General features: G+C 33.5%; 3 protein-coding genes and 2 long non-coding RNA genes across 14 annotated transcripts; 2 read left to right on the top strand and 3 right to left on the bottom strand.

Annotated features, from left to right (window-relative positions):
* Positions 1-835: 835 nt before the first annotated feature.
* Positions 836-2,993, bottom strand: LOC126876771 (adrenodoxin-like protein 2, mitochondrial). 2 transcript variants are annotated; one of them, XR_007694508.1, is made up of 5 exons: positions 2,361-2,993; positions 2,040-2,230; positions 1,833-1,945; positions 1,433-1,668; positions 836-1,168 (listed from the first exon to the last, which is right to left on the bottom strand). XR_007694508.1 is itself a non-coding variant. In XM_050639652.1 (4 exons), exons 1-3 carry the CDS (start codon positions 2,507-2,509, stop codon positions 1,478-1,480), a joined length of 453 nt encoding a protein of 150 aa, XP_050495609.1. In that variant the 5' UTR covers positions 2,510-2,878; the 3' UTR covers positions 836-1,168; positions 1,433-1,477. The 2 variants fall into 2 exon arrangements, 1 of the variants encoding a protein (XP_050495609.1); XM_050639652.1 differs by lacking the exon at positions 2,040-2,230 and having other exon boundaries at positions 2,361-2,878.
* A 6,051-nt stretch (positions 2,994-9,044) lies between these two features.
* LOC126876774 (survival motor neuron protein-like) lies at positions 9,045-10,325 on the top strand (the record flags this gene model as incomplete). Its single annotated transcript, XM_050639655.1, has 4 exons — positions 9,045-9,195; positions 9,583-9,880; positions 10,001-10,080; positions 10,149-10,325. Coding segments are annotated over 4 exons (588 nt in total), but the record flags the coding sequence as incomplete, so codon positions are not given.
* LOC126876768 (katanin p60 ATPase-containing subunit A-like 2) lies at positions 10,255-14,811 on the bottom strand. Of its 9 annotated transcripts, none has more exons than XM_050639639.1 (7): positions 13,914-14,811; positions 13,300-13,489; positions 12,922-13,210; positions 12,577-12,778; positions 12,388-12,518; positions 11,993-12,192; positions 10,255-11,842 (listed from the first exon to the last, which is right to left on the bottom strand). In XM_050639639.1, exons 1-7 carry the CDS (start codon positions 13,915-13,917, stop codon positions 11,482-11,484), a joined length of 1,377 nt encoding a protein of 458 aa, XP_050495596.1. In that variant the 5' UTR covers positions 13,918-14,811; the 3' UTR covers positions 10,255-11,481. The 9 variants fall into 9 exon arrangements, with proteins under 9 accessions (XP_050495596.1, XP_050495595.1, XP_050495605.1 ...); XM_050639638.1 differs by having other exon boundaries at positions 13,300-13,840; XM_050639648.1 differs by having other exon boundaries at positions 13,784-14,811.
* On the top strand, positions 12,642-15,432 carry LOC126876776 (uncharacterized). The gene is made up of 2 exons (XR_007694509.1): positions 12,642-12,787; positions 14,805-15,432. It is a non-coding gene; the product is annotated as an uncharacterized LOC126876776 (long non-coding RNA).
* A 6,202-nt stretch (positions 15,433-21,634) lies between these two features.
* Positions 21,635-23,415, bottom strand: LOC126876784 (uncharacterized). The gene is made up of 2 exons (XR_007694517.1): positions 23,274-23,415; positions 21,635-21,858 (listed from the first exon to the last, which is right to left on the bottom strand). It is a non-coding gene; the product is annotated as an uncharacterized LOC126876784 (long non-coding RNA).

The following is a 23,415-nucleotide window of genomic DNA, read 5'->3' on the forward strand; positions in this document are numbered from 1 at the left end:
CTTGTGAAGTATGAATTTTCGAAAACGCAAGTATTTTATATCTAAGTAGTTAAGAAACGCGAGCAAGGGAAATCAAACAAAGGAACAAAGTTTTTTTGTTTAAAAATATTTAATTTGTTGTTCTATTATCCGAGGTTAGAAGCGATAATGTACAAAATCTGAATAAATAAGATTCTTCAATATTATTGAATTTTAGTTCTAGGGTAAAGTAATATATCCGCATATTTTATTTATATACAATATGTATAAATAATGATGTGATTTGACTAATTTTGTTGAAAGAATATTTGTACTTTTTACGTAAAACTTCAGTCTTTTACAAACTTTCTTGTAATTAATAAACCAGTAAACACAATATTAATAAAATCTATTAAAATTATAAACAAACTCATAAGTTTTAATTTTAGTCCTTAAAAGTTGAAATATTTTGCTCCAATGTCGAGACATTTGTTTTAATCCAAAACATTACTATACTGAATCGATAATGTTGCATGTGCCACGAAAATGATGATAGTGTCAGATAACTTGTTGTGAAACGAAAAAGCATTGCATGTACATTTCTGTTGTTTTGTTGACCATGAGTTTGATGATCTTTTAAACTTGCCCATAGCTAAGAAATCAAACAGTATATCTAAACGAAATTAATTTCAAATTATTTTTTAGGTTCTAAGCTTTTATCTAATCTTTCAGAAGTTGCAAAATTTATTCCACAAGAGTCTTTTTTATCATAACCAAGTACACATCTTAAAACCATTTAAGTCTTCCTTAGTAATTTCTTCTTATCTTTAATAGTAACGAAAATAATTTAGATGAACGTTTTAAAATTGACACCCTGTATATTAAAAATAAAAGATATATTTTCTTCATAATTGGATAGGCTTTTTACAATGGCAATGTACAAATATCAAAATTGCAATTATACTATAACATATGTATATATATAAGCTTCACATTTAAACACAAGATTCTTTATTATATTTTTTTAATACCAATATTTTAATAATTATAACAAGGGTTTTTTAACAAGAGATGTATAACATTGTATACAAATTTTCAAAAACCTATAGATAATTTCAGTTATGCTCTTGCATCATTAATTGTTGATGGAACTCTTACCTCAATTCCATCTAGTTCCTTAGACATTACTATTTGACAGCTTAGCCGTGACCTGAAATTAAATATTATATAACTGAATATGTCAATAAATATATTTATTGCTATACAAATTAATACTAATACACAATAAGATTTCTATTTATCCATTTGAAAATCAACATTGTAAATATGCTAATTCCAACATAGATTTGTAATGATTATAGGGTCATAAATAAAAAACTATGAAAATTTATTATAATTTCAGTTTCGTAGTATTCAGAGATAGCGATTTGAAATTCTACATTGAGATGCAGATTTCGAAATACCCAATACTAACCTGTTTTTACATAAATTTAAATAGAAAAATTCACTTTATAAAATATTAAAAGGTAATAGAATTAATAATGTGAATGATTTGATACTGATTATTATGAACTAACGTATCTGTTAATTCATATGCTAAATCCAACATGTCTAATTCTTCATCTGTTGGTTTGTCAGGAAGTGCATCATAAACTTCTTTCGAAAATATTAAATGGCACGTACTACAAGTTAATGTTCCTTCACAAGCACCTATATCAATTATATTTTAAGATTACAACATACTTATATAATAAAGTACCAAATGTTAAAAATAATAAGAATATTAAACTTGATAAAAATGAAAATTTTCAAATATTTTCTACCTCAAAATTATTTATTTTAAATTAAGTAAATTATGCTTCTTTAAAACATACCATATCCACCTAAATCAATTTCATTATTTACTACTATGTCTAATATAGTATCTCCAACTTTCCCTTTTGCTTTGATTCTCTCTCCACTTGCTTTAACAAACGTTATATTTACTCTGAAAATAATATTTATGAAAGATAAAAATTATCTCAATATAATTATTTTCTTTATTTTTTGTGTTTCTTCAATTAATCTTCTCTTAATTATACCTTAATTATATGTATCACTTATGATAATAGAAATAATTTAAAAATAAGATATACTTGTCTTAATAATACATAAATAAAATTCGTATATCATATATTTATAACAGTGTTATATTTTTAGTTGTTCACTGTCAATGTTGTTCTTATTAATACTATTCTATTAATACTATGTTATTTTTCTAGATGTTATACTCCTACAAAGAGAAAAATTTCTTAGACATTATTATTAGCATTATTATTTTGACACCAATTTTATATTGGAAGGCAAGTACTGAAATTCTATTAAAAAAAGAAGGAAAGCACAAGAAAATTTGTATCACTTACTCTTGTTTTTCTGAAAGTGGTTGCGTGGTCGATATTCCTCTTGTTGCCTGCAAAAAGGGCAACGTTGTGTTGCTTGTATATTTTGAATAATTTGATGCAATACCGAGAATTGATCTCGAAAATTTTTGTAATTGATTTACTAACGCCATTCCACTATCATAAATATCATGAGTATGGGACACCCTGACCGAACACCAGATAAGTATTGCGGAAAATATCAATTGTAGATCAATTGTACTTTGTACAAAAACTTCCACGGCATTCTTCGGCTGCTATACTGGGACGTTCCTTTACTGTGATAGGTTATAAAACGATTCCTAACACAAGTGACGTATCTCTACCGGACACGTGCTCTTCGGGCCACACGTTTTATGATACAAGACCAGCAAAATGATCAATGTGTAATTTTACATATCTTACATTTTTTCCAAATGAAATATTGTTTTTATTAAACGTTTAAAACCTCAGGCAACATTTATTTCATCTGATTTCAGTTTTACAAATATATATCTATAATACATATCTGTATAAATTACGGTCTGGTTATATCAAACAGGGACCGACACTCGCTAGGGAAAACTGCCCAAAAATTGAATCGTAAAAACCAATATGAAAGACAACAAATTTCTCGTTCTGCGGAACAAATAGAAATGAGCAGAGTATCTTTATCTTTATCTGAGACATTCAAAGCGTATCACGCATACGCTAAACCTGAAGAAAACTTTCTTGTCTTCCATGTTCATTTTTCCCTTTCCATTTCCGAACGGTTTCTTCTATATTTATTTATATGTTCGTGATTGATGCTATTGACAACATACAACTAAGGGGAAATACGAATAGTAATAGATAGATGTATAATTCATTATGCAATTTTATAGAATTAAATCTTATTTATCTTCAGATATAAAAACTATATTTACCAGCTGAAACACTAACGCATATGCAGTATAATATAATCTACTTAACAATCTCGTTTTAGTTATAATATGTGATTAATTCTTTTGCTATATCGCTATAAACAGTTTCTTGTGCATACAATATTTTTTTATAGTATTCTAATATATTGTTAGATATTGTAAAGAAAGTAAAGTACAGTTATTGAAGTTTGGGAACATTCAACGTTAACCTTGCTTCAAAAAATAATCTTTAGAATGTATGGGGAATAGATTTTTAGTATTATAGTTGGTATAATGTCATCATTGTTTACAATGTGTTAGAGTTAAAGAAATGAGACAAATTAATATTTCAGAAGCAAATTCAATATTTAAATGATGTTATTTTAAAATGGCAGATGATATGAATGTTCTTTTTATACGAGGAAATGGAAACGTATGTATGGTAATGGAAACGTAATGGTTTTAACATTATTTTAGTACAAGATCTTAGCATAATAGTAATTAACAGTATCCACTACCTTTTAGTCAATTTTTGAAAAATGACATATATGATAATTTGCAATAGTTTGATAATAAAATACTTGTATCAATATTAATAACGTATAATTTGCTATCTCAAAAGGATACAGACTCAGCCAATGATAATGTTTGGGATGATAGTGCATTAATAGAAGCATATGATAAAGCAATATATTTAGCAAAAGAAGAAGTTATCAAGCGAATGGGAATGGATGTTGGAAATTCTCAACCGAAAGAAAACCTACAAAATCTTAAGCAGCCTAAACACGCAAGTAAATTACACAAGGTTGTGATTTTGATAGAATATTACAAATTTGATACAGAATATTATTAAATATATTGATTAAGAAGCAAATTATTTTATTTTGCTATTTACTTATATTTATTTGTATACACATCTTCTCTCTATAGAAATGGATCATAGGAGCACCTTATCGTGCAATATACTCAGAGGATGGAGAAACTTATGAAGCTATAATATCAAAAATTTACGAAAACAATGGCACGTGTTGAAGTGGTTACCACTTCTAAGAAAACTCTACATCTGGTCTTTTTTAGTTTTCTCAAGCACTGAAGCCATCGACAGCGTGTAGACAAAAGACTGCGACGAAGTCAGGCCATAAACAGTAGACAGGCGACGTTGGCTTCGGGGTTTTTCAGTTATTAGGTAACACAGCTAGCGTGCGGATCTGGACCAGCTCAAATTGTATTTTTACTTATTACACTTCTATTTAAATATATTTTCTACCTTACAATTTATCCACGTGTTTTCTCTGTTTACACACCGAATAACCTCAACAGGTTATGGGCCCAGGGCTGTAAATTGCAAGGTAGCAACGTGAAATGAATAAATTGTTAAAGTGTTGTGCTTAGTAAAATAAGGGATAGTGCTAAAATGGAATCAGCAAGTGCGAAGGTCGAGATGTTACGCGGCGAAGAAAATTGGCTCCAGTGGCGTTTTGTTATGCGTACACTTTTGGAGGAAGATGACGACCTGATCAACGTGTGTGAAGAGAATTTGTGTCATCCAGGTAACAGCGCGGAGAAAGAAATCGCTCGTGGAAGATTTTTGAAAGCAGATCGATTAGCGAGAAAATTAATCGTGACCTCAGTAGGAAAGAAACCGTTGGATCTTCTTTTATGTTGCACGACAGCACATGAAATGTGGAAAAAGCTGAATACAGTATATGACATGAAGTCGGATGAGAATTTAAATATGGTCCAGAAGCAGTTCTTCGATTTTAAATGGGAAGAATCTGAAAATGTCTCTTACAACCTATCAAAGTTGGAACTCATAGCGGCGAAGATGAAAGTCCTTGGGAGTGAAATTGGCGAGAAAATGCTGATAACACGCATTTTATCGGTGTTACCAAACAAATTCGATCATTTTCACAGTGCGTGGGATTCCGTGGAAGAAGAAAAGAAGACCTTAGACAGGCTTAGTACCAGGCTGATGACGGAAGAAATTAGATGGAAGAAAGACGACCAGGAAACATCGGTGGCACTGGTAACAAAAGGTAATAATTATAAAAGGGAACAGCAGAAGCAGTCAAGTAAACGTGAATACGAGAAACAAGGACCAAGTTGCTTTAACTGTGGAAAAGTTGGCCATCTAAAGAAGGATTGCTTTAGATGCTTTATATGCAAAAGGAAAGGCCACACTAGCAAAAACTGTTTTAAAAATAACAAAAGAAGCAACAATAGAGACAACCAGGAACCTAGAAACCAAAATCGGGATCACAGCGGAATTGGTCTATTAGGAAGTACCTCAGCGATACAAACGGCAAACGCTGATGTTTGGATAATCGACTCAGGAGCTACGGATCACATGACAGGACGACGGGAATGGTTCAGCGTTTTCGAAGAATTCGATAACACGGTGAAAATAGAGATCGGCGATGGTCCGTTCATGGATGCGTGCGGCAAAGGAAAAATCAGAGTAGAGACTTTTGTGGACGGCAAATGGGTAACATGTACAATGAACGATGTTCTATACGTACCAGGTATGAAAAGAAATCTGTTTTCGATTAGATCTGTCGCAAGAAGGGGCATAGATTTTTGTATTTCAAAGGAAGGGACCAATTGCATATTTTTACAAAATCAGAAAATAATAGCAAGAGGTTCTGTTATCGGAAATTTGTATAAAGTAGATATGCGAGTTATCATACCGTCAGTTTGTAATTTTAGCAATAGAGCGGAGTCAAACGCGGACACATTGCAGTTATGGCACGAACGGCTATGTCATCAGAACATCAGACATGTTAAAGAATTCTTAAAGAATTCAAATATGAAAGTTGTAGAGGACAATAACTTTTTCTGTGAAGGTTGCGCGTACGGGAAACAGCATAGATCGAGTTTTCACGAGAAAATCAATCGGGCGACTAAACCTCGCGAAATTATTTATACGGATGTATGTGGACCTATGAAAGTCGAGTCATTAGGCAAGAAACTGTATTTTCTGACATTTAAAGATGATTTTTCAAAATTCACAAAGATTTACTTCTTACGACGTAAGTCAGAAGTAATTGAAAAACTAAAAACCTTTTGCCTAGAAGTTGAAAATCAATTTAAGGATAAAATTAAAGAAATTCATAGTGATGGAGGGAAAGAATTCCAAAATAAAGAAGTCAAAGAATTTTTAAGAAGTCAGGGAATTAGACACACGATTAACGTCCCATACACTCCTGAACAGAATGGTGTCGCAGAAAGGGAAAATAGAACAATAGTAGAGGCAGGTCGGTCGATGCTATATTCGAAACCAAATCTACCGCTGTTCTTATGGGCCGAAGCCATGAACACAGCAGTACATGTCATAAATAAGACGAGGCCGACAAGACAAGATAAGAAAACACCATATGAACTGTGGTACGGGAAACCGCCGAATTTAGAAAAGTTTAGGGTTTTCGGTACTGAGTGCTTTGCTCACATACCTGCGGAGAAAAGGACAAAACTTGACAAAAAGGCTAACAAAGGATATTTGGTAGGCTATTAGATGACGGACGAGGGTATCGAGTGTACGTGCCAACAGTAAAAAATGTAATATTAAGCCGTGACGTAATATTTAAGCCTGAACTAGAAAATGCGAAATTCGTAAAATTAAGTTTACCGAAAATTGTCGAGCGCGAAGATGTGAGTGCGCAGAGCGATAGAGCATGTACGTATGAAAGTGCAGAGAGTGAACATGAAAAACAACCTCATGGAACTAGCGACAATATGAGACAATTGAGAGATAGAGATAAGATCAAACGAACCGATTTTTATGGTTACCCAGTAACGTACGTGGCGGAAAAATTACCGGTGGATTTTAACGAAGCGATGAGATCCGAAAAGAAAGAGTTATGGGAAACAGCTATGAATGATGAAATGAAATCGCACCATGAAAATAAGACGTGGATATTTGTAGAAAAACCTAAAGATCAGAAGGTACTTAGCAATAGGTGGGTTTTAACGATAAAGCTAAATCCGGACAACTCGGAACGATACAAAGCGCGACTTGTAATAAGAGGGTGTTCACAGAAAGAAGGCATAGATTATAAGGAAACATATAGTCCCGTTGCTCGGTTTGACACAATTAGATTAATGCTCAGTATTGCAGCCAAAAATAATTTACACCTCGGACAGTTCGACATTAAAACCGCATTCTTATATGGAAGTCTGAAAGAAGATATTTATATGAAACAACCTAAAGGTTATGATGATGGTACAAATCGGGTTTGTAAATTGCTAAAAAGCCTATATGGCTTAAAGCAGTCTCCAAGATGTTGGACGGAACGTTTCACAAAATTTATCTCGAACTTAAAATTTTATCAGAGTAACGCAGATCCTTGTTTTTATATTTATACAGAAGACGACAAATTAATGTTGATGACCATATACGTAGACGATGGACTGGTAGCAGCTTCAGACGAATCTTTAATTGATAAATTCTTCGATGATTTAAATAAAGAATTCAAAATTACGAGTTCGAAAGAAGTAAAGAGTTTTCTTGGACTTGAAATTAATAGATTAGAAGATGGTTCAATATTCATTCATCAGAGTAGGTATATCGAAAACATATTGGAAAAATTTAATATGAATGAGGCAAACAGTGTTTCTACACCTATCGAGACTAATTGGAACGAAAGTAACATAGGCGATAATGATTGTAACGCACCATACAGAGAAGCCGTAGGGAACTTAATGTTTTTACAAACCGTAAGTAGGCCAGATATTAGTTTTGCAATAAATATAGCGGCGAGACACTTAGAGAATCCAAACCAGTATCAATGGAAATTAGTCAAACGAATTTTGCGCTACATAAAAGGGACCGCAGACATGGGACTCTTATATACAAAAGCAGGCAGTCTCGAAACCTTTAGCGACGCTGACTATGCAGGCGACAAAGAAACAAAAAAGTCGACATCAGGCGTTGTATGTAAGTATGCGAATGCGGCCATCACATGGCAATGTAAGCGACAACAATGTATAGCTTTATCTACGACCGAAGCTGAATATGTCAGTGCAGCCTCAGGAGCGAAAGAAATTATGTGGCTAAAGAAAATATTTCTTGAATGTAAATTAGAGATCCTTAAGTATATGCTATGTGTAGACAATACTAGTGCCGTGAAATTAATTAAGAATCCAGAATTCCATCAAAGAAGTAAGCATATTGACGTAAGATATCATTTTTTGCGAGATTTATACAATAGAGGCGAAATTGATATAACGTATGTAACAAGCGAAGAGCAATTGGCGGATATATGTACAAAGGCATTGCCAAAACCGAGATTTGAATATTTAAGGAAAAAGTTAGGTTTGAAAAGTAAAAAAGATATTAAGATGTAATTGTTTGTAAACATGTAGAGTTTTTAGGGAGGGTGTCGAAGTGATTATTACTTCTCAAACAAAAAGAGGAAAAACTCTACATGATCTGTTTAGTCTTCTAGTTTTTTTTTTTTTTTGTGTAATAAATTAATTTGTATGGAAAAGAGAAAGGCGGCTGGCAAATGTACTTGAGAAGGCATTGACAAATTAATTTTCAGATATTTACGACAAGAGTTAGAAAATATTAAGAGATAATTTGTAAATTTGAGATAATTGTTTGTAGGGATGTAGAGTTTTAGGGAGGGTGTTGAAGTTCACTTCTAAGAAAACTCTACATCTGGTCTTTTTTAGTTTTCTCAAGCACTGAAGCCATCGACAGCGTGTAGACAAAAGACTGCGACGAAGTCAGGCCATAAACAGTAGACAGGCGACGTTGGCTTCGGGGTTTTTCAGTTATTAGGTAACACAGCTAGCGTGCGGATCTGGACCAGCTCAAATTGTATTTTTACTTATTACACTTCTATTTAAATATATTTTCTACCTTACAATTTATCCACGTGTTTTCTCTGTTTACACACCGAATAACCTCAACAGCACGTGTGTTGTAAAATTTGTAGGTAATACCTTTAGCATGATGGTTATGTCAATTAAGAAATGTACTAAAAATACATATATATATGAAGTAAAGGCTTTCGCATAGTCTATCACAGTGTCATTCAGCAGGTCCTTAACTGGGCAGGAGTACCTGTCAATGTCTATGGGGAGACCCGTGGGATATAGGGTCATGAACCATAAACATGCATGTTACTTATTGTTCATTATTAGCTGCTTGGAATATAATTCTCCTCATTAGACGAGTGATTATTACTACATATATCAAGGTAAACATTTATACATATACATTTATGCACGGGAAATTCTAATACATTGCCTGTAAGGACAGTAACCGAATGGCACTCAGTCATTCTATTAAATGACAAAAATTTCTTTTACTCTGTGTTTAGGCTATGGTAATACACAGAAAGTCGAGTTGAGTTCTCTTTTAGAATCAGAAGGTTTGCAAAGTCAAATAGCACAACAAAAGAAAGCTTTGGAAGAGAAATTCAATGAAGAGAACGATGAGACTTGTGAGACTAATTTTTCTACAAATGTAAATTCGAAAAAATATAATGTAGAAAAAATGGATTGTGACTCTGAAGAAGCAAATGCGTATAAACATCACTTCATACCGGGACCATCTTTCAATTCGATGACTGATATAATGCCACCTGCACCTCCTTTACCACCACAATTAATGGCCAAGTAAGTACAATTTAAAAATTCTAATGGAATGCTGAATACTTCTAATATTAATAAGTAATTTGGAATAAGTTTAACATTTTATTTGGAAAAAAAATACGAAATTTTAATAAAATGTACTAGATTACCAGATAATGATACAGACGCACTTTCAAGTATGTTGATGTCATGGTATATTAGTGGTTGCATGGTATATTACACAGGTAATTATTTCATATAAGTATTTTATTGTATATTAAATTTTCAATGGACTATGTTATTTCTTTTGTAGGTTATTACCATGGTTTGAAACAAGCAAGAAACAATCAAGAGAACAGGAAGAACTGTTGATTATATCAATTTTTTCAATAACAATATAACAATAATATAAGATATAATAAAATATAAAACTCATTGTATTTATTTACTTCAATTATTTGAAATAAAGAACAGCTTTATTTTCATATAAGACTTTAAGACTTTTTTAAAAATAATTACTAAGATAAGAAAACATAAAAAACATATTTTTGATAAAATACACTCACATATATATGTCGGGTTATCATTAGGATTTAAGGCGCGTAATGATCCTTCGTTTGAATTAGCCATTGTTTTACGAAACAGAGAATATATTTACGCGAATAAACAAGGTTTTACAAAATATTATGAATAATGAGTTTAATAAATAATAAGATTAACAAACGATAAGTTTAACTAATAATTAGATTAAAGATTAATAAGTTTAACGAACAATAAGAGGAACGAATAATATGTCTTACGAATAATGAATTTAACGTATAATGAGATTAACGATTGATAAGTTTCACGAATAATGAATTTAATTAACGCTATTAACAATGTTCCGGGGTTCAAACGAATCCACGGTCAACAGGATAACTCTTTACTATGTGTAGAATAATTTTAAACACAAACTGCAATTGCTGAGACACTCGGTAAATTGCTCGATGTATCACTTTCCAAGGTGATCACACGAATGAATATCTGATGAAAATCTTTTTCGCTATACGATTGCATTTGTTTGTTATATGCTCGCTGGAAACATCGAGAAGGTTCCAATCGTTGTTGCTAGGCAATTTCTGTCAAAAGTTTGTTGTATACTCTTTGGAAACATCGAGAAAGATTCAAACGCCGTTACTAGGCAGTTTCTGTCTGGAGATTGATTCCTAATACAACGTGTGTCCCATTATATCGACATCTCTAAAGTACAATTCTATGTGATTTCTAGGGAGAACAATACAACCGATCCACACCTTCGTCAGGCAAAACGTTTATCCCGTGACCGTGGCTACGTTCGGCGACCAGTTGTCACCTCGAACCCACTTTCGCTTTCACAAATATCAAACAATTACAAATGACAATTGCTTAATTACAGTTATGATAAAATCTAGGCTAAAGCATTAGAAGGCTTCCTCAAAATTGCAAAGGGAAGGCTCCGGTTTTCCTTTCATCTCCGACATATATAATACAAGGATATAATACAACCGAACATTTTAAACTTAGCCTATAGCGCGCGCGCGCACACACATGCACACACATACGAATGATTTCTCGAACGATAATCCATTTATTTATATTTTTCAATATCTGTCCTTACGATTGCGTATTTATTTGTTCCACGTATCATATTTATCTATTTGCATAACTGTAGGTGACATTTTTTTTAACAATTTTGCTAATATTTCATAACTTTTTAATTCATATTTCAAAGTGGTAACAGGTGTTTCTTTCTTTTCAAGTCTCCTCCATATCGGGCTTATTTCTAGTAGCCACGCTTGCTTACAAAGCAATTTTATATCTGCACAAGAATATCTTTCAGTACATTTTACTATGTGGTTTACAATATCTGTATTTTCTAATAAGTGGTTGCTAAGGTATAATTTGAATATACCAAGTCGAGCAACTTCATTGGGTAATGATACGTATATTTGCTTTTCGAGACGCCTGAGTAAAGCTGCATCAATGCCCCTAATAACATATTTACAATAAATATTATCGTTCTATTATACTAATAATAATGAAGGAATACTTCAAACAACACAATAACATATTTGGAATTTGGAGAAATATTACGATATTTTCTACTTAGAAAACATTGAAATAACGTGATATACGTACCAAGGGGAATTAGTTGTAGCCAGAAGAACTACATTAGAATTCTCATTAGACACTAATCCATCCAATCTAGAAAGAAGTTCTGATCTGAATCTCTTTGCAGGTTCAGACAATATACAGTCTCCTTTATTTGTGGCGATCCAGCCAATCTCGTCGATAAAAATAATTGTAGGCGAATGACTATAGGCAAGTTCAAATAAAACCTGTTCAGTTTAACAAATGTATTATTCATTAAATATTATATTCGAAATTCCTTAAATTCATTGCCTCATCACGAATATGATATCATTTCGTTTTCCAAACAACTATTCTATTTATATATAAATGACGAAAAATAAAATCAAATCTTTTTATACCTAGAATCTCTCCTTCATAGACAAAGGAACAAAGAAACTTACATAGACAAAGCAACTTACACGTATATACTTCTCGGAATCGCCTCTCCATTTGCTGACCAATGAGCTGGCAGTTATGTTAAAAAAGGTGCAATGGCATTCTGTCGCGACTGCCTTCGCTAACTTCGTTTTCCCTGTTTTGTATATTTCTTGTAAACACGTACAGAAATGAAAAGAATACGAGTATCTTACCTGTACCAGGTGGGCCGTACAGCAAAATACCTTTCCAGGGGGAAAACGGGCCATCAAAAAAGATAGGATACTTAAGGGGATACACAACGGCCTCCTTAACAGCGGTTTTACATTCCTCTAGGCCTATAACGTCATCCCAATGTACATTTAATTTGTTTACTATGATCTCCTGTGACGATACAAAGATAAAATGGCGTCTTCTCTATATTAAGTAAGTGTTACGTAATTTGATATTTGAAGCGTTACTGAAATCACGTCATCGTCGATATACGTTGGACGGTTTATCGACGGGAATTTTATCGTTTAAAAGCTTTACGATACGTATATTAATCGAAAATAACTTACGCATGAGATGTCCTCAGCAATCTTTCGTAATTCCGGATTATCTGAATAAAGCTTTTCAACGCATTTCAATATCTTCGATTGCATGGATTGTTCCATTGGGACGTTAAATAGCTCTTCTGATGAACGTCCATCATTCTCATTGGGGAATATTGACGTCACTGTCATTGCGAGATTAATATGATTCGTATTGTCATCAGTTATCTTCTGCTGTAGATTCGTCTCTTTCACAGGCTCACTTCTCGCTTGTTTACTAACAGATTTGGCTTTTGTCTCAATACTTCTACAAACACTGGATCATATTGTAATACGATACGTTGAATACGATACGTTGAATACGTTGAATACCGTTTAATATCGTTAAATAATTTAAATTCTTACGTTTTGCTTGCATTTGTCACTTCCCTCGTCATTTCCCTTCCAGTTATTTTCTTACACAATATGGGATATTTTTGAAATTTCATCTTGTAATAATTTTCATACTCTGCAACGATAATTTCCAAATCGATGTTGTCGCAAACCCGATGTTCGGGAGATAGACGAGCTTCCCGGAATAATACATCGCTAACGTCTATATACATAAAAAAATGTAGTTTTTAATTAATTATAGTTTTTAACTAATTAAAAATATTTTTCGCAATGACTGAACACTATAAGATAACCATCAAACAACTGTTTTATCTCTAGGTAAGACAGGCAAAAGAATGTATTTACTATATAAATCCTCGAAGATAATTTCTTGTCTTCTGCTTTTTAATTTCCAATTTTTAGATGGATAAGAATAATTTGAATTTATACTTCATATATTTGTTTATAACTAGTTAATCTACATAATCGATTGAGTTATTCTTAACTACTGAATTACCGATGTCGAATTTTCAAATTTGGTTTCGCCTTCTCTCTCCATGATGTCCACTGATTTCTATTTCGATTGGTCACTGACACTATTCAAAAGAATTGGAACTAGGAATATATTTTAATTATAATATACTCACCCATTGTGTTCCAAATAATCACATACAAGGTGTAATATGTTCCGATGACGTTCCGAAATACGACTCTCCTCCTAATATAATTATTTTTTCATTACAATAATATAAGGTTTTTCATGTAATTTTTTGTTACATTTGCGAATTCAACGAGTTACACATGATTTTTCATGAAACACGAACGTTAAAAATATTTGATACAGCCTAATTATAAAAATTGTTAGAAGCAAAAGTCATAGATACTATGTGCGAGTATCGCATGAAACGAACAGCTATTAAGAGAACTGCAGCAATATTACAAATCAAATAACAAAACACACTCGTCTGTGACGTGGAAATTCTAAAATCTAAAATCTAGAATATTCCTTACCTTTTTTCGCAGATTATAAAATATCTTATTCATACTACCTTGCATCGATAAATCACCGTTCATAGTGACACTTTCAAATCGCCTATCGTTTCTCAATGCATACGAGAATTTCCGTTTATTGCTTTAAAAACAACCCGTCCATTGCGTTTCTCTTAAAAAATTCTTTCAACTCTGTTGAAAACCGAGCATCAAACAAGAGACAAACGATTTGTTGTCATGGAAATGTTTGGTTCACACATAAGCAACGCACAAATATAATGATAGAATAGCTGAGTGTGTGTACTGTATAGTAAGATGGATGCAACATGGAAATAGAAAGAGAACACCATGTATAGATACTTCCTGTCCTTGTTTAATCAGGCATGCACACTAGTGGACACTGACGCTGCTCGTATACCGCTGTTACATATTTCCTGTACAAGTGCGCGTCATTAGACAAGGACGGAACATCCTCTCTCTACTTCTCTATCGCGTTTTTAGTTCGCTCACGAGCTCTGTACTTATATCTATTACATTTCCACCATAAGCAGCGGCCGTGCAGTGACTTACAAAAGTTCCGAACGGTTCCATCCTGGGCGGACGGTTAATTGCGTTCGGTACTTCGAGGCAGGAAGGTGAGTACAGAATCGCTCCTCTTAGTACTCTTATTAGAAGTGTTATCATCGAATATAAGTTTTTTCAATAAATTCTTATCGTTTTACAATCTTTCTAGAATACAATGACGTCAGCAATCGATCATTTTCGCGAATTTATTGTAAAATAATTGGGGGAATATCTGGAGTTCTTTATCGGTTTCGACTGTAAAATCAGCAACTATTCGAATTTTTCATTCATAATTGTGACATTTTCGACTCTTCCGTTGCCAAGACTCTCTTGAGAGATTTTTGGCACGTTCCATCACCCTTGTTAAACGAGTGCACATTGGTGGATATATTGATTTTAAAAACCAATACGTGTACGAGATTTATTATCTCACTGGGACAAAGAAATCCGTTTTATTCGCGAATTTTCCGTGTTTCTTCTTAATTTTCGTGAGTGTCTGGCGCGGAGCATTATTTGAATGAACTTTTCATCGTTCAGATTATATTTCGTTTAAAAAGATTGAAATTGATGTCGAGAAGAAATGAAACAAGGTGCTCGGGCATTCTTTCGTTTCCCGGGGAAAGAGAAATATGAAAAAAAACGGTCGTTCTTCCTTCTGCCATTTTCGTCCATTACCAAAATGGCATGACCCAAGTGTCCCGGGCCGTGAATCAATCAAGCGAATTTTGAATAATTTTTGAATAATATCCAGTTAATAATTTGTGAAACAAATTAATTTCATTTTATTGTTGGAAACAAATTAGTTGGATTTTTCTTTCTTTAGCAGTTTTTGCCAGAGTTGACCTGACGTGCTACTTCAGTTTCCATCTTCGCTTCTTGAAACTTCCAACGTCCTTGGTGTTGGAGTCTCCTTGCCCAGGTGAGTACATAGCTTCTAGATACTCGTCGCTGTTCATCCTTACGAGCCTCTCGAGCTTTAGTTGTCAATTGTTATCGTTAAAGGAAGAGAAGCTCGCGACAGATGTTATCAAACAAATCGTTTATTCTCGAAAAGTTCGAACTTGTTCGTTGCGTTTGAATATATATGGACGGACGCCATTTTTCATGACATCATCATGATTTGTCATGTCGTGAGTATAGCTTCTGACTACCATATGTTTGTGATTTATGTGAAATTTGACCACTATACCGTGATAGAATAATATTTCCAATGAATTATAAATATTTTACATTGTGAATTATAAATATTTGTTACAAATTATATCGTACTTGAGATGAAAATGAACCATATATCTGCTTATGGAATATGAGGTAGTAAATCATTCGAAACATAATAACGATTAATTAAGCACATATACAATAACGTTTACGAATGAATATTGCGAATTATTGTATGGCTTTAATGCGGTATTTAATGTTTTGATTGCGGTCTTTGAAATGGTATCATAGGTGCTGATATAATATCGCGCGAAAAAGGAAAGACCAGTGGTTAATATTGCAGGTGCACCAGTGCGTTGCGCTCGTCGAGGGTGGTTTTGACGCTGGTGCCGAGGAAAGGCGCAGAACGTGTTCGATCGACCCGCGAACGTAGCCTGTGCTCATACTGCGACAGAGTTCGTTTCAGTTAGGCTCAGTCGCTGTTTGTCCGTCGACAGCGTATAGTCGCGTCGGCCTACGATTCCTTTTTTCTTCTTGTTTCTTGCGAACTCTCTCGCAACAGCCGTTCTATACGTACGCCGCCAGTATATCGCGTGATCATCGTTCCCGTTGCTCCCCTTACCCTCTCACGTCCTTCGAAGAAGACCTCCCTTTGGTTTTTCCTTGTTTGGAGGGAATTCATCGCTCGGACACATGGACTGCGAAGTACGAGGGTATTCCAATTTTTTAATATATAAATTTAGTTTCCTCTATGGTGTTAGAGAACATAATGCGAGCATTTTATGATATAACGAATATATTCGTATATATTTTAGTTTATTCATTCGTCAAATTTCCCTAGTAGGCCGGCCTGCAGCTCACATGCAGCACTTAGTAAAAATTTGTTTTGTTAGAGGTTGGCCATTCTTCTTGCTATAAAAATATCGTGAAGTCATATCATATGATAAAGCACCTTCTGAAAGCTAGATGCTCGATAACGAGCCTAATGATTCTCGGTAGTTTGTAATGTCAAGCTTTGAATTGGCGAGATCGCTTTGCTGTCAAACCGCCGTCCAGCGGCGACCACATTCTTTAACCACGTTCAAGGGGTATATCACGCTACAGAAACCATCAAAGGGTTTGCAAGTTAGTTGCCTTTTAGAAGTGGGGCAGTTGGTTGTTACATGTCATCCGTAGTTGCTGGCTGTTCTCCTTAGTCGCCATACATCGTAGAGACGACGGTTATAGTCGCCAGTTGTCCTTGCTAATGGTTGCTTGTTGTCGCTAGTTAGTTCTCGTTATCGTTATGTATTCCATCAATCACGCGAAATTTAACGTATGGGATTTTATTCTTCTTTATTCTTTCTGTAGGGAGATTTTTTAAGACGAGGAAAATATAGAATATTTCAAGACGACGGTAAGGTTTGAATTTAAGTAACTATTTTATGATACAACAAAGTGGAAAAACAATTTAATTTTATAAAGTTTAAGGTAATTTTTTAAAAAACTTCGAATTTAAAAGATTCAAATAGATATCTTAAACGTAATTAAACCCTCCATATCGTAAGAAATTAAATGAAATTGCGCAAGAAAGTTAATACATTTAATGTATTATTTTAAACATTTATTTAAAAACATTTATTTAAAATTTAAGTGTAGGCGTTGACGCGCGCGCGCCATTCGAAGCATTTGTCAGTTCGTTACATCTGCGGTAAAAGTTGTAACTACGAAGAAGCTTAACATATGGTGCGTCTCAAGACGACAGTAAAAAGTATTAAGAGATTTTTCGAGATTTTTTCTTTTAAGTTTCCAAGTACTTTTTCTATTTAACTTCTTTTTTTTGCATTTTCTCACAATATTCGATAAATAGAGACGAAATATGACAGTTCTTAGTTCGGGGATTTATTGGTTCGAAAGTTACTTCAAAAGTGTTTCTGGAGTTTGTGCGGTTAATACTTTTAAACTACTGAGTACGACTTATTCCGTATGGCTGGACAAATCTTTGTTGATACTGTAAGCGTAACTGGTCCGGATATTGTCTTGTGGAGATAGAAAAATACACGAAGTATTGATTGAACTACATATTTTTTTAATTCTTTTTTAATTCTTTTAGTTCTTCATATATTGATAATAGAACGATATTCCGCTACTTTGAGCACAATATAGTAATGTTTAAATAAATAATAAAATTTACGCATTTCGTCTTCATGCGTCGATAAGAAAATGCAAAAAAAGTTAAATAAAGATGATGCGTAGATGCGAAGTTTAGTCAGCAATAATATTTAAAACCTCTAAAATATATAGTACACATTTATTTGCAAATAAGCTCAATGAAATTAAACTGTAACTGTGTTTCCAATAATGTCTTCGATGTATTGCTCGCCATTATGTCGGATTAACAACTCTAAGTGATCGACCTTAATCACTAAATGGCGGCCGTGATTCAGTGGTATAGCTTTACATATGACGGACATCGCAGGCGCTTATAAGACGTCTGTTGTGAAACGTTTCCAATAGCACCGTTTATGTGATAGTGGAATCTGAATATATATATATATCGCTGAAATATATATCGCTTATCACTTGAGTCTGACACGATCGTTTTTAAATAGAATCACAATTTTTTATTCTTTACAAAATCAGTCTATAAAGATTATGTGCAAATAAAATAGATAAATAGATAAATGGTTGTACAAACTTATAAAACAGATATTACAAGTATATCTAAATAAATGATATATTTATAAATTGTAATATTTGATCTAAAGTTTAAATAAATAAAAGAGATACTCGTGACTTACAATAAAAGTATTTTTTTTCAATTTTTAAACAAAGCAAAAGTGGATAACAATTTTTCAAAATGTAAAAATCAACACAATGGTTGGTTTCTTTAATTAATCAATAACGTTTAAAGTTAATTAATGTCCAGAGTGGTTTGTACATTTTGTATTTCGCCGTATTTCAACGTTCGATATGTAAATAGAACTTGATGCCTGAAATATCGAAAAAATAATTAAATCCGATCGTTCTGTCGAATTTGCAAATTGTATACTCGTGTAAAATCGAGTGCGCTTGTGTATGCTGATACGAAATGTGGTAGTATATTTTTCTTTTTTCGATTATCGTTATCACTTTTTGTGTGGAAAAATTAATTCCGTGAAATGGAAGTGCAATCAATACGGTTTATCACGAAATAATAGCACAACGACGGTACATATTGGTATTGACGTCAGCTTCACAAAATTTCTCGAGTATCGCGGTCGACTATTTGGGTTAAGAATTCATTTTCAAGGTTCTACAAGCACGAGTATCTTATGGATATGAAATTTTCAGTGTACATTTTAATAACCATATTTCATATTGCATGCTGCGGTCCAAGAAAAATCCGCAGTTAATATTCTGCTAATCCCTGCTGCTTTTAAAGACCATAAGTAAGGTCCGTAAGGTCGTCCGTAAGGTTTAAAAGATTTCGAGTAGATTTGTATTACGTATTTTATCTTCTAATTTTTAAAGAGAGGGTCGTGTTTAATTAATTGAAAATGACGAAACTGTAATGGGACATTATTATCAAATATTAAACGTGGTTCCATTGGGTACTTTTATGGTCTTTGCGAGATATATATGCATTATATGTTGCTATTAGCAACGCGTAGCGATGAACGATGGAGAGCAGTACCTTCGTTATCTCGTCTCGGCTGTGTACATATCAGTAATGCACAGTACTCGTACTAAATATCTTACAAATTCCATACAGATTTTCAGATTAGTTTCGAATAATACCAACACGACCATGATAGTCACAGTACAGTATTAAATAGTGCCACTATGCATAATACACTCCTAAAATGTTTCTACAAATATATTTGTCCGAATATTTTTGTCAGCTACTATATCCTAACCAGGATTTATTAAACAATATATAGATTTAAAAAAGAATATATAACGACATTACTTGTTTAGGCTAGATTGGTTTAACTTGTATAGTTTTAATAACTGTGTAAGATCAAACAAGAACTTATCGTTAGTTTGGCGAGATTTGATTACACGAAGCAACATAATTGCTTTGAAACTCAGGACAGAAAACAATGTCAACCGGTAGACGCGTTTGTCTGGTGAACGTGTAACGCGTGAATAATAGATAGCGACAATCACGCGAACGCTAGTTACAGCTGACTTGGCTTACATTGTAGCATTCAAACTAGAGTATACGAGCCGTAAGCGCTATTGAAAGTTCAAAGGCCGACTAGTGAGCTTCATCCTATCTCATTTTTTAATCAGGCGATGGATCGACGAATCGTATTGATTTCGAGGATTATTATAGTTCTGTGGCAATTTTAAAGCGTGGTTTGTCTAATCTTGTCTCGTTAGCTACAGACTCTTTGGCGAGCAGCCTGAAACTTGATCCAGTTTCGAGAAAATGAAAAATTCGTTTCTTCTCTTTGCTTCCCTGTTCCCTCTTTCCTCCTTTTTCCCTTTTTACATCGCGTTAAGACCCGTTAAATAATATTGACTGCCGTGGACGCTGGCTGAGAAGTGCACTTTATAACTAGCTTTAAAATCGCTGACGTCGATGAGGACAAAGGTAAGTTAGAGGGTCATTTATCTGAGCTGGTGTTATTCGACCTGAACTCTGCAGCTTTTCAGAGCTTCTTTCGTTTTTCTTTTAAGAGCAGAGATGTTAACTGGTCTTTTGTTACGTGTAAGAAGTATGTACTAAAGCTTATTTAGCACCAATTGGTTGCTCAAAGTCGAGATATACATACCTATATTATATTAATACGTTACAGAAGATTACGCGTTAGTTAGCTTATGAGAATTTATAGTGTGTCACAGATCACAAAAGCAGAATGACTACTTTTTCATAAACGATATATGTATATGAATTGAAAGTTTAACTATTACGCCACATACTTCTCTCGATAAACGTCGTCGAGTGCATATTGTTAAAGAATATTAGCCATTTGAATTAAATAGTTTCGAAGATACTAATGCTTCTGTGAAGTTTTTGCAGGCTGTTAATTTTTTATTGAGATAGTACAAATTTTGAATAACTTCGATTAGAAATAAAAATCACATTACATTAACGCGTAGAATGTAACGTAACGTAGATAATGTAAATATAAATTATATTACAAGGAAATAATACGGGTAAGTAATGTGAAACATTCTGGTTAAAATTGCATCCTTTGAAGGCTAGGACACACAGTACTTACGAAGTAGATTAAGTACCAAATGGGGTACTTAAGAAAATTCATGTTGTCATTGTTTAATAAACATCTTCAGCTAATAGCTTTCTGCAAAAGCTGGTTTAAGTTATGCTAGCTTATTCCTTATTAATTGCAATTATATTGTTCGTATCTCCTAGAGGATTAACAATCCATTTTTATAATGGATAATAAAAGTAAATTCCTATTAGGTTGTCCCAAGTTTCTTTCGTTTTATAAAGAAATGACAGATGCACAACATATTTTGTTTTATGTTATTCTATATTATTTTACATTAAATTGGAAAAAGGTGGATCACACGTAATTCAATAAAATAATATAAAACGAAAAATGTTGTACATCTATTACTATCTTATAAAACGAAAGAAACTTTTAAAACAACCTAATATTTCTCTACTACGACGCTTTTACAGTGCTAAAATATCTGATAAAAATGTTAAGAAATTCTAATATTGATTTAAGCGTATCGATTTATCTGCTCTTCATATTTAATCAAACAGAAATTGTTAATTATGATTTCCACTTAAAAGCGGATTGCATATTATGAGGATAAATTATCAAATTCATCTCTAATATAGACATTAGAGAATCATTCATAGCCGCAATCCTGTTTACCGCTAACATTCCTGGTACTCAATAATTCATTAGGTGACTGCTTTAGCCGCACAGAATACACCTACAAATAATTAATCGCGATTAATATTCCATCGACTTTTGAAAATCCCTCATGTGATCTATTTCATGCGATGAGAATACGTATAAATTGAGATTGCGATCGACCATCCTCAGTCGGATAAATCGAGTGATTCAAATTATAACACAAAAAAAAGTTAAAACTAGTTATATTATCTTATTCAATTTTTATGTATTATTTGGCGGAAGAAACTTTGGTAATTGGTAAGTAAAGTTCACCTCCTTAATGTTAATGATTTTAATATGTTATTAAGCTCAAAGTTCTAAGGAATTTTCTATATATACATATACATATACATAACTGTATGCGTATATGTATAATATACGTATAACAACCAAAGTTCAGCTCTCAAGTGTACGCAAAACTTTTATGTTCATTTTACGCTCTACCAGTATGTTTCATGAATTTGTTTGCTAACAGTATCGAAATAAATAACAAGCAGAGGACGAGCTATTCATGAATTGTTTTGCCAGCGTGTACGCTCCCAATATTTTCTATTTGAGAAAACATACTTGTTGCTATTGCAACTACAAATATTTTTACAGTCGACGCTTTTGCCGTGAATCATTGGCTAACATGTAAAATCGAGAAAAAACATGGTTTATTGTGATGGAAATGTGGAAAACCGCAAAACCGATATAGAAGGGAAAATAAAGGAAAGGAAGATAGATAAGTAGAAGCTTGGGGTCAAGTTTAATTCACTGAAACCGAGCTGCTTGTATTATCACAAAACAAAATTGCCAGTACGTCATTTCCGTACTCTCGTCCTCGCGAAAATGGTTTCGCTTGTTAAGGAAAAACGAAGAGACAGGGAAGAGAGGAAAAAGCAGACGGAGAGCGCTTTTAAAAAGCTGGCGAACCGTGTGTTACCACAACGAGACACGCGATGCTATTTGTCGCTTTAAATTGTGCCGCAACTCGTTTTTGAGATCTTTGCCAGGGGCGCGTTAAAACATGCTGAAAATATATTTCTGGCTTTTCTGGGGTTTAACTGAAATATGACAAATAACGTTGTAAAACATATGTACTTATGACTTACAGAGTAATTGAGTGTACAAAATATATAGTATACAAAATAGCCAGCGATTTAGGGCTTTAAAAGATCAAAAGGAAAGAAAAGAAAAGAAAAGAAGAAAGATAATATGTTGTGGCAGTCTAAGTCGATCTAAGAAAATAGATAAAGGGAGGGAGGGGCAAAGCTAGTTAATCTGGAAAGAATCCAAGCGTCAATTTCAAGCATTTACAGAGAATCAAGCGGGCTGGTTAAAGTCGTGAGTTGAGCAATTATCCCGCGTTAGGTTCAATCAGGTTAGTCCCACGCGAAATTGATCCAACCATGCGAAAACGAGTGTATTCTGATTTCTGTCGCAGATACTTCTGGCTAGTGCAGTACCTACACGGTGGTTGTTGAAATAGCCGCTTCTCATCTATTTTCCGCAGCACGGACATCATCCTTTGATCCCTTACGACTAACGAAGTTTTCGAAGATGTACGGCAGTTTGAGATTCTACTTGAAAATGATCATGATTGCGGTCTGTG

The sequence above is a fragment of the Bombus huntii genome, unplaced genomic scaffold (genome assembly GCF_024542735.1).
Source record: "Bombus huntii isolate Logan2020A unplaced genomic scaffold, iyBomHunt1.1 ctg00000093.1, whole genome shotgun sequence".
Taxonomy (NCBI): Eukaryota; Metazoa; Arthropoda; class Insecta; order Hymenoptera; family Apidae; genus Bombus; species Bombus huntii.